General features: G+C 42.5%; 1 protein-coding gene across 2 annotated transcripts in view; it reads left to right on the forward strand.

The window, feature by feature from the left end:
• PTCD2 (pentatricopeptide repeat domain 2) overlaps positions 1–8,214 on the forward strand; it is a 31,021-nt gene extending 22,807 nt beyond the window's left edge. For both annotated transcript variants that reach the window (XM_038530809.1, XM_038530810.1), the window contains 2 exons: positions 3,234–3,347; positions 7,251–8,214. In XM_038530809.1, the coding sequence (XP_038386737.1) occupies positions 3,234–3,347; positions 7,251–7,475 (339 nt within the window). In that variant the 3' untranslated portion in view covers positions 7,476–8,214. The remainder of the gene's footprint in view (positions 1–3,233; positions 3,348–7,250) is intronic.
• The last annotated feature ends 3,833 nt before the right edge of the window (positions 8,215–12,047 follow it).

Below are 12,047 nucleotides of genomic sequence, written 5' to 3' on the forward strand. Positions count from 1 at the left end.
TCCAGTCCCTAAGGTCACCTAAAGTTAGAACCCATGCTAGGAAGTCTCCTAGGCTGCATGGGGTAGACAGGAGACAGGGTTCGTTTCTCATAAATCTCTTTGTGGTAGCATCTTGCCTGAATGTAGAAGTTAAGAGTTACACTTTGATCAAGAACAATGTAGACCTGAGAAAAACAAGAATCTATACAAATGAGAAGCTTTGTTTTTCTTCCATGTAGAAAACCAAAGATGATCATTTTGGGTCTGATGTGACATTAAGGACCCAGCCTCTTTCTGTATTTTCACACCACCATCCTGAGCATATGTTTTCCATCCATTATCTTTTCCAGCAAGAAATAGGAAGAATGGAGATGACTGGGTGGCGCAGCCGTTGAACATCTGCCTTTGGCTCAGGGCATGATCCCTGTGTCCTGGGATCGAGTTCCGCATGGAGACTGTGCTTCTCTCTGTGTCTCTCATGAATGAATAAATAAATAAAATCTTTTTCAAAAAGTAGGAAGAATGAAGGACAAAGAAATTGGGTCCCTTTGTGGGTCCTTTCCCAAATGTCTCACTTAGCCACTTGTACTTACATGTTATTGGCCAGAACATAATTCTGTGACCATACCTAGTAGTAAAGAAACCTGAGAAATACAGTCTCTGATTTCTGTCCAGGACAGCGTCATTTAAAGTTAGGGAGTTCTATTAATCAAAAAAAGGAGGGGAAGATATTATTTAGAAACCCAGCAGTCTCTATTGCACTATGATACTCTCCTTCAAGTGTAGCCGACTTGAAAAGAAAAAGATGAGATACAAATTACTGCATGTTCAGGGCCTCTGTTCCTTTTTATGGTCAAAGGCATCCAATGATTTGTGAACATTTCTTGAGGTTTCAGAGAATCAGAAGGGCAGGAACTGTCCTTCTGTAGTTGTTTGAGTAGTTGTTCCTACCTAAATTCCCCCTATTCCTTGCTAATTTTCCTAGCCTTTTGTTTGAAATCTGTAAGATTAAAGCAGTGTGCTGTGTGTACCTTGATCTAGTTTTCCTTAGCCATACCCTGAGGTTGCGGCTTGGGACCAGCTCTGCTAGCTTTACCTTTTTTCTTTGCTTTTTATCAGTGACTGCCTCATCTGTATTGCCCTTTTCAGTGTATTTCAAGATACTGAACTTTACTCTTGAAATCCCTTCTGAATCAGAGATAGTTGCTGGAGGCAGGAAGAGAAATTGGGAAAACTTAGGAAGAGATGTTCAAATCTTCCAGGAGCACATCACCAATAGTTTCTAGCATGGAGCTCTGGGAGGTTTATCTCTGTGAATTGCTGGGGCACCTCAGCTCTCCTTCGCAGTCATTATTGTCGAGGGTCTACTAGGTGCCAGGCACTAGAGACATAACATGTAACAAGGTCAACTTCTCCTTACCCTCAGTAGGACAGCTGCCAACCCCATCAGTTGGTTTTTATTAACAAGAGTCAGAATTATTGTTGAGAGAGATTTTATCCCACTTTTAAGCTAACAAGTTAATCTTCCATAGTTTTATGGAGACTAGTAGAGTTCACACGCAGAGAGGTGAAGGGGCATTTATCAATTAGAGCAATAGTAGTAGTCATAACATTAGCAATTTGCATCCGTTTCTTGAACCCAGTTCCCACAGGGTGACAGGAGGTTTATATACCTCTTATACATATAGGAGGTTATACTTTAAGAGAGGAATCTTGAATTTGGAGAACTCCAGCCTCTCAAATGGGCAGTAAGCATGCCTGTCCTTTTCTCTGGGTGTGGCACTATGTATGTCTTTCCAGGCTTTTGGTTATACAGCTGTTTGAAAAGAGAGTCTGGAATACAGGCAGTCAGCGCTTCTGTTTGAATGTGAGAAAACCTGTGGAGGATTGGCTCCCAATGAAAGGTGTGCTGATTGTGCCTTTGCTGAGCACTGCTGAACATGGAACTTACATCACCTTCTTTGGATTTCATCTACTTGGAATCATTTCATTCTGTTTTCTGGGACGAAATATAACAACTCATCCCGATCAACTGCTCAACAAACTTAAATTGTCATAAAATGGACTATAGAAAGAACTTAGCTGGCTTGCTATTTATTAAAAAAAAAAAAAAAAAGAATACCTCTTCCAGAAAAACTGCTTTTCCAAAGGATCAAGAGCCTTTAAAATGTTGACATCCTTTGACTTTGTAATTTCACTTTTGAGAATCTAGTCTTAGGAATTAACAAGTTTTTTTAATATATGCACATTTATCAATATATTGGAGTAGTATTGCTTAAATTAATGAGTTATTGTATGTTTATGATGGATTGCTATGCATTCGTCATTAAAAATGAGATATTCTATCATTTAATGAGAAAATATTCGTTACATAATTGACAAGAAAGAATCAGATCTGGAGGAAAAATATGATTTCATGTATTACCCTCCAAATATATTAAAGAGTGGATAACAGTAGGGGAATTCTGAGTTATTCTTACTTTCTTTAACCTTTTCTGTATTTTTCAAATTATACTAGTGAACATTGGTAATGATAGGGGGAGATGTATTTTTTTTCTGTTGTGTCAATTTTGTCTGTCTGATAGAAGGTAGTTATTGGTACCATTTTAAAAGCCAAGTACTGTACCCAGTTCCTTAATGGCTCCGGTGTAAATAGGAGTACCTCATTAGGACTTGAACCAGCTTCCACTTCATACCTGAAGCAGCTGATTTGCCTACAATTTCCTAACTTAAATAAGTTACTAAAGGTATCTTTTGTCCCAGAGTCCATCTTACAAGATTTGTGATTGTCTTCTCTGAATCTAGAAGAAATAGGAAGAAACTGATAGTAATGTTTGAGTACCTGCTGTATGCTGGCATTTTATTCAATGTTCACAGTAACTCAACTATGAGATGTAAACCTATTTCCCTCATTTTACAAATACTGAAGTTGAAAGAGATGAAATAGATGGCCAGCATCCTGTAGCTGGTAATTGCCCATGCCAGGATTCCAGCCCAAACATGCCAGACTCCAAAGTTTTCTGCATTTGTATCTTTAAGTAGGTTTTGAAGTTGATGTGTTTGATTAGCTATTGGAAAACAAGTTTGGGCTGATAGACATATATTTGAAGCATTTTTGAACTTGTGCAAGAGAATGAATTAGGAAATAGCATGAAGCAGGTAGATGCCTATAAATGTGGGCTTGTGCAGGGTACATATCTCATTGTTGAGCACCAGCTCAGTCTTGTTTTTGCTTGTTTCTTCTTTGTATTCAGATTTTGATTCATATCAAGGCAAATATGTTGAAAGCCCTGATACAGATACTAAAGGATGCTACAGAAGGAAATTTATCAAAATTTGTGAAAAGACCAGAGTTCTCAGAAGAAGTGGTAAGTAGTATGTGATTGCTGCATAAATCATTTAAAAGTGAAAGGGCACTCATTAAGATGTGTCCTACTGTCTTCAGTCTCCAGTGTGCCCCCTTAAAGAGTGTCAAATATGGCATCCCCTCTCTTCTTCCTTTTATAAGACTTCTAGGTTTGGGTGCAAAGATCTCTTTCTTACAACAGAAAATAGCCTCTGAAATTCTAGGAAGATTTTGTCCTCTCACATTAATCTCACCACCACCCCACACACAAACACTATTTTCCTGGATCCCAGCTCCCCTTTTCCTTTCTCAAGCCTCCAGTGCCTTCTCCCCACTCCCCCACCCCTGCTGCCAGTTTCGTGGAGGAAATAGAAGCAATCGAGAGAACTGCTGCCATACGGAGAACCTCCTCCTGTCACTGTGTACTCAGCTTCCCTGCCAAAGCCATGGCCACCATACACACCTCGCCAGAGCAGGCTCCCCTGTTGAGACCTGGAGCCCATCCTCTGGCCCATGGCAAGGCATCAGTTCAGAAGATGTCTTACCCACTTTTGAGCATCATTAACATCCCCTTCCCTGTGGATCGTTCCCATCAGCAAACAGCTGCTGCAGTAGCACTCATCTTAAAAAAATTTTAAAAATAAAAAAAAAAAAATCTCCCCTACTTAAATGAAAAGACATGCTATACTGTGTGTTGGGCTAGGAAGACTCAACTCAGTAAAGTCAGTTCTTCCCAAGTGATTGTGATAATGTAACCTCCTAATAAAAGTGCCATTAGGGTTTGTTTTTTTACTAGTTAGGGTTTACTAGAAAAAAACAAAGTAGCAAGAACCTGTGAAAGAAGAGGGAACCCTGTGAAAGAAGAAAGGAGAAGGTACTAGACCTGGCAGATATAGAAGCTTTACTTCTATAATTAGAACTGTGGTTTTAGGTTCTGTGTAGACCAGCTAATGTAACTATATAAATGTTTTTGCAAAAGTATAAAACAAAGTTACATAAAAATGATAAGCAGTTTCCAAACATTGAAAGCAAAGTGAAGTAAATGAACCCATGTCTCACACTGCTGGATTAAGCACACAAAGAGCAGTCATTTTAAGTCATTTGAAATTTAATAATATATACATCTATAGCTAAAGGGAAGAACACTGTAAGGAAATCATAAATTACTGACAGTGATCGGTTTGTAATAATGATTATCTGTGGTATTGTCATTTTGACTAAGAAGGGGCCTGTTGACTGGTTCTCCCTCCCACCCTTGCATTTTGATAGTACTGATCCCTGCTGGCATCCGAGATGGCACGGTTGGCGGCAGCGTGCAGCCTGGCCCTTCCCCACCCCCCGCCCCGACCCCCCACCACCACACTGTTCCACTCCCAGCTGTATCCCATTTTCACAATTCCACCCAGAGGCTTCTTCCTGCTAGCAAAGGGAGCTTGTCAGGAAACTAATGGGATATGATGAATTTAAAGCTTCTTTCTATTCAAATTCTTAGCTTTGTGCAGATTGTGATCCACCCAAACCCTTTGGGAGTATGTTTGCAAAAGTAGGGGAACTGGAGATGTAAACGGGTTTTAAAATGCACCGTTGTGTGCATTTGCATCCATTATTGACACAACTTTGGTTTTCTCCATAGCACTGATATTAATCACTCTACCTAGATCAGGTTCATCAATATGTTGTCCCGATTATATGACTAAAGCATCCAAACTCCACACTGAAAAATAGTTTTCTATCTGACCCCTGCCCCCAGAGTCTGTAAGACTGATTTGCTTAAAGAGCTCCCCCTCTAGTTGCATGTATTTCCTGGCTCTTGTGAAGCTGTGCAGGGAGCTGCTGTTGAGAAATAAATGAGTCCTCTGACTCCGGTAGCCTTTGCGCCAGCTCTAAATATGCTTGTGAGGCTGCATGTGGAGACTTCCACTGTAAAGCTTGCATCTTACAAATGCTCTGTGCAGTGTTGGTATCAACAGTTATTAACGAGGTCTCGTGTGGAGGTAAGGCGCTGTTACACCACCAGAGGAATTTGGAAAAGAATTGTTGATTTTCCTAATTACTGTGACTAAAGCCACTCCAAACATTAGCTGTTGCTTCATTGATTTCTTTTTCGAAACTAAACTAACAATAGAGCAAAATATCTTTTCTGCTTAAACTGTAGAATGGTTCTCCTGACACCATTGGATCTTTGTGTAGTTAGAGGAGAGAATTGATGTATATGAATTTAGAGCCAAGTTCTCTCCAGCCTGGTATATTTGCTTGGCTGCTTTTGGAAACCATGGGTTTCACATTAAGTCGTTTCACCTTCAAGTGAGGCTGAGACTAAAGAAGCTATTCTTTTTAAGAACGTAAAGTGCTAAAACTTCTTACCTGAAAGTTCAGTGAGGAGAGCTCTTCTTTGAAGGGAAGGTATGCCAGCAACAAATAGCGTTATGATATATTTAGAAAATGACCAGAGGATTTCTTAGGGACCTTAAATATAAGTAAATTTCATCAAGAAATTTTAGGTTGTATCATTCTTTTTCCCTTTGGTTTCTTTTTTTTTTCTTTTTTTTCTTTTTCTTTTTTTTTTTTGGAATTTAGCCTTTTTTTTTTTAAGATTTTATTTATTTGTTCATGAGAGACACAGAGAGAGAGAGAGAGAGAGAGAGAGAGAGAGATGCAGAGGCACAAGCAGAGGGAGAAGCAGGCTCCACACAGGAAGCCTGACATGGGACTTGATCCCGGGTCTCCAGGATCACACCTTGGGCCGCAGGCGGCGCTAAACCGCTGCGCCACCGGGGCTGCCCAGATTGATTTATTTTAGAGAGAGGGCACAAGTGTGGGGAGGAGCAAAGGAAGGGGGAGAGGAGAGAGAGAGAGAGAGAGAGAGAGAGAGAGAGAGCAAGACTCCCCACTGAGCAGGGAGCCTGATGCAGGGCTCAGTCTCACCACCCTGAGATCATAATCGGCCAAAATCAAGAGTCAAACGCTTAACCGAATGAGCCACCCACGTGGCACAGGGTGGCGATCATTAATAAGGATTGAACTAAGTAAAATGTTGATTTTGTTCAAAAAGTAGCTCTACATTGTAATTTAGAGCTCACTCTTTTTGTAAACAACATTCCTAGACTTGTGACCGATGTTTATACCTTTGGTCTAGATCTCTCCTCAGTGTCTCACATTGGTGTATATCCAGCAACGACCTTTCACAGGCATCTCAGCGATACCCCAGACAGAACTCTTGATTTGTTCCCCCTTCAGATCTGCTCCTCCTATCTTCCCCCATCTCCCTTAATGATCTCACCCATCACCACGTTGCTGAAGCCCAAATTGGGAAGATGTCTTTGATTCTTCTCTTTCCTTGACCTCTTCAACAATAAATCCTTTCAGTTGAACATCCCAAATATACTTGTTCTACATCTATTTCTCTATCTTGTGTATACATTTTCCAGTCTAGACTGTCAGCCTCTCTCATAGGGATTATGATATTGGCCTCCAGAGTAGTCTCCACCCTCCATTTCTATACACAAGCCATTTAAACCTAAGTCAGATCATGTCCTAATTTGGACCGTTTGATGGCTTCTAGAATGAGTTCCAGAAAACTTTCCATATGCTACAAACCTCTACATAATTTGGCCCTCCCTTACTGCTCTCCTTGTTAAATTGGGCAAACTTATTTCCGTTGCTATTTGACTTTTTTTCCTGATGTGTTTCATTGTATATTATGTACCACTTAAAGACCCTTTTTATGAGATACTAGGAATGTTTTTCAAGTACTAATTCTGAATCTTGGGTATACCTTGTGGAATCTGTTCATACTTCCGTGTGCCCCAGCACCCTGGTTTGCACCATTCTAGGTATACACTATACATTTCTATGCATTTGTGTATCTACTTCTTGGAAGATGAGAACTTGCAGAGATATAATGATCTGCTCTTCTTTTTCCCAGCTGGCCAAAGCGAGGGAAAAAGTGAAGGATGTGCCTGCCCTTCTAGCCAGATTTGATGAGATCTATGAGAAACTGCAGATAAGTGGCCAGATCACCACTTACACTTTGGATACCCTGCTGTGCCACACCCCGGGGGACAGGAAATCCCACGTGATACTGTTAAACAAGAGGACAGTCAGCCATCGGACCTGCCAGCCACTCAACCAGTCCCTGTGGGCTGAGTAACCCTAGGTTCAGCCCACTCACGGGTCTGAGCTGGAATAGGCCTGCTTCTAGTGAGTTGATAGCTTCCTCAGAAATCAGGCATTGTCCTCCAGTGGATGGTGTACTAACAGACACTTGGTCTCCTTAAATTTCGGAGTTCATTGAGAACCAGCATGCTGACTGGAGAAATCAATGGTGTACCGCTGTGAAGATCTAAATACAATCACACAGAGAGCTCCGCTCCCTCAGGAAGGACTCTTTTCCCTGTGTCCGCTTCTGAAGATCTGTGAAGGAACATGGCTGTGGTCTCCAGTCCAGCTCCTGGTGCCAGAGTAGAACCCAATAAGCACCCGTGGGAAGGAATTCACCCTACGTGGTCAACTCCAGAATTTTCAGGGGGAGTAATCACTTGCAGAATTCAGGAGATCTAAAACCTATCATGCCACACTGGGCGGTAGCCCAGGATCTTCTCACTGCTTCTGTCATCGTTTATCTGTGACCCTAAATAAGATGCTTGTGACCCTGCATCCTGACTTGAAATTGTCATTTAAAGTTCAGTAGGGTCTAATTTTCTCAAAAATGAGAGAAATAAAAGGTTCCTGAGGAAATATCTTGAGGTCCTGTTTTGTTCTCTCGTCAGCACAAACCAACCCCAGAATATAGCTCTCAGAACTGATAAGTAAACTGAAATTTTAATGGTCACCGCTGTGGTCATGGGCAGGCCATGTACTTTTCAAAATAAATGCCAATAAAAACCACATCATGCTCTCTATTTTGCTTTGTTCTCTATGTGGATCACAAATATTTGGTTCTACAGTTCCTTGGATTAATGATCTTTTTTCTCTTGAGATGCTTTGTTTTGTAAAAAGAAACGTGTCATGACCGCAGGTTAAAACTTCCCCATCCTGAATATAAAAAATAGTGAAAGGGAATAAAGGGGAAAGGAGAAAAAATGAGTGGGAAATATCAGAAAGGGAGACAGAACACGAGAGACTCCTAACTCTGGGAAACAAACTAGGGGTGGTGGAAGGGGAGGTGGGTGGGGGTGACTGGGTGATGGGCACTGAGGTGGGCACTTGACGGGATGAGCACTGGGTGTTATTCTATATGTTGGCAAATTGAACACCAATAAAAAATAAATTTATTTAAAAAAATAAAACTTCCCCATCCTGATCTGTCATGTGATAGTTTGAAACCCATCACTGGCGAGTTGTGCCTTCTGTTTCTACAGTCCCACATGGTGTTCAGACCCCCCAGCTTCTTCCTAGAGTTCTGTACACTCTCTCTTAAGCACCGTTTCAAAAACTAAGGTCTGCTTTTAACTTGATTGTTTTTCGGAGTCAATAATTCATAGCATCCGCAATTTTAGAGTAGGAGGAAACTTCTGCATCTCCTGATCGACGTCATCGTATTTCAGGTGAAGGAAATGACTGGTCCAAATTGGTGTAACTAGCTGAAGGTGGAGCCGAGGTGAGAATCCAGATTCCCTAGCCCAGTACCCTTCCCACTTAGAGCACAGTATGTCCCTCCAGAGACAGGATACTGGGTAAGGGCTCCCACGACTTAGTGTGGCCACGGGCTCACTTTACTTTCCTCATTTGTCACCTGGAGTAATTACACCCACCTCATAGGCCTGCTGCGAGAACGGAACGAGACAAATGTAAAGCAAGCAAACAGTGGCTGGCACAGAGTAAGCGCTACGTAAATCTTAGCCTTTTTTTTTTTTTTTAAAGATTTTATTTATTTATTCATAGAAGCACAGAGAGAGAGAGATGCAGAGACACAGGCAGAGGGAGAAGCAGGCTCCATGCAACAAGCCTGATGTTCGACTCGATCCCGGGTCTCCAGGACCACACCCCGGGCTGCAGGCGGTGCTAAACCACTGCGCCACCAGGGCTGCCCTTAGCCGTTATTAATACTGTCAATAGCTCTCAGAGTGTGGGTGCCTGGTTGAAGAATTATATAACAAAAACGTTCTTCCTTCTTACACTCTGTGAAGGCTTAGCCTCTCAAGGAAAATTTGAGAAATTTGAAAAAAAATTTTAAGATTTTATTTACTTATTCATGAGAGACACAGAGATGCAGGCAGAGGGAGAAGCAGGCCCCTGTGGGGAGCCCGATGTGGAACTCGATCCCAGGACCCCAAGATCACGCCCTGAGCTGAAGGCAGATGCTCAACCACTGAACCACCCGGGCGTCCCAAATTTGGTGCCTTTACAGAATCTTAATTGTATTTTTCTGTGTCCGGTGTTTGCAGAAAAAGACATTTGTATTTCTCTACCTTCAAAGTCTTAGGAAATAATAGGGCATGCTTCCTGTCCCCCAACTTATCTTTTATCTTCTCTGACGTTCACAAAGAGCACTCGAATGGCTATTACGGCCTGTGTGACTATGGCCCTGGTTGTTAGCTAACAACCATTCATTAGCAAAAAAAATTGTGAGCAAAAAATAGCAGCCATGACCTCTCCAAGCCCTGCTGCTCCGAACAGCTGGCGGCTGTTGTGGCTCTGCTGCCTGTAAAAACTGACCTCTTTGACCTATTCCCAGAAGTTATGCTGAAGGGCAAGAGTAGAGAGGAAACTCATGGGCCTACTGCTTACCCCAAAATAATAGGTGATTCTGAAGGCTAAAACACCACCAAAGAAAAAGCTTGCTTAGTACATAGCATTTAATTCTTTAAGATTTCACAATTTCTGGGGCGGTTGGGTGACTCAGCGGTTGAACCTTCGGCTTAGGGCGTGATCCCAGGGTCCTGGGATCAAGTCCCACATCAGGCTCCCTGCATGGAGCCTGCTTCTCCCTCTGCCTGTGTCTCTGCCTCTCTCTCTGTGTCTTTCATGAATAAATAAATAAAATCTTTAAAAAAAAAAGATATAATTTCTTTGAAAAATGGTGGGGTTTTTTTTGCAATCAATAATTTGCCTAACGCATGTACTTACTCTGTTAATGAGAATATTTGGACAGAACATCTTATTCCCTAACCTTGTTGTGTTCCTTTGTAGATTGTTTCTTGTATCGTAAATGTCCTTGGTTCAGAGTCCAAAAGTCGCCATGGTGAGTACAGCATAGCATGAGGAGGAGACGAAAAGATACCCCCTTAATTAGGTGCTCTCAGGAGGGTGTTCTGGTCATCCCTTGCTGTGTCAGAAACATGCCAGAACTTGGTGGCTTAAAACAACAGCAGTCACTTTCTCATTATCATTAGAATTGACTGGCTCACCAAGCAGTTCTTACTCAGTGTCTCTGGTGGTTATTAGTCACTGGGTGGCTGGGATGAGAGTCACCTCCGAGGCTTCCTCCCTTAATATTTATGGCAGTCGCTGCTGGGACCTCAGCTGAGACAGGGGCCGGCACATCTACGTGGAGCTCCCTGACCGCGTGGTGACCGAGTACCGGGAGGCCAGGCGGAAGCTGTTGTCACCTTTTATGACCTGGTGCCAGAAGTCCCATGGTTTCAGAAGTCCCGTGGAGCACTTCCACTAAACCACGGGCCCACGCAGATTCAGAGGGAGGGAGTGTTCATTCCAGCTTCCATTGGTGGAAGTGTCAAGGAAATATTGACATGTTTTACACGATCAGAGACTTTTTTTCCAGTAAGCTCTTTGAACTTCTTTCCCGTTGCTGCTTCTCTTACTAAAGGCACCATCATCAGTCGCCTGTCACCTGTCTTCGCTGCAGCCGCTGAGGTGCCAAAACAAATTTATCCTCTTCTGTTTAAAAACTCCTGAGGGCTCTTCATGTCCCTCTGGATAAAGCGCTGTCTCTCTAACATGTAGGAGGTCCTTCATAATCCGGCCCAGGTTTGCCCAGCCAACCCCATCCCTTGCTATTCCACACTCCTTCCCTCCTCCTCTCTTCCAGGCCATCACTTAGATATCTTGCCATCTGGAAAGGCTTTCTTGACCCACCTACTTCTTAAGTTCAGGTCAGATGAGTTGCCTGCGTGCGTCTATACTTACCAACACATTTACTCCTACCCCCGTTCTCTGTTCTTTGCTAGATTTAGGTGCCATGTCTATCTTGTTCTGCACTGTTGGCCCAGTACCTAGCACAGTAGGAGCCATATCATAATGAGTACTCATGTAACTCACTAATTGATTTATGTCATAATGTTGGTTGTCATTATATCCCCCTGAGAACAGCTTTTTTCTCTCCAATGCCTTCCACTCAGTCCCAAACATTTAGACCTGACCTCAAGCTTTTGCTCTGCCTGTTACGCGTCCTTTTCTCCTCGCATCTAAAATGCCCTCCCTCTTAATCCATCCTATCCTGCCCATGTTTCAAGATCCAACTCCTGTGTCACCTCTTCCGTTAGGCATTCTTGTTGTGGAACCCTTCCGGATTCTCTACTCATTCACCAAATCAGTATTGAGCAGCTACAGAGGACAGGGTACAATGAAAGGCTCTCAAGAGGCCACGGGGAGAAGACATCCCTTTCCCAAAGCAGAACATTTTTAGCCTGCCATGTTAAACTTAAGGATCTTTTGGCCCAGTCACTTGCTCTTTGCTTCTATTGATAGTACTCCTTAAGGTGTGGCGAAAATCCTCCTGAAGAATAGACTTAATAGTGATACAGGCCAATCCTGGGCAATT

The sequence above is a fragment of the Canis lupus genome, chromosome 2, assembly GCF_011100685.1.
Source record: "Canis lupus familiaris isolate Mischka breed German Shepherd chromosome 2, alternate assembly UU_Cfam_GSD_1.0, whole genome shotgun sequence".
Lineage (NCBI taxonomy): Eukaryota > Metazoa > Chordata > Mammalia > Carnivora > Canidae > Canis > Canis lupus.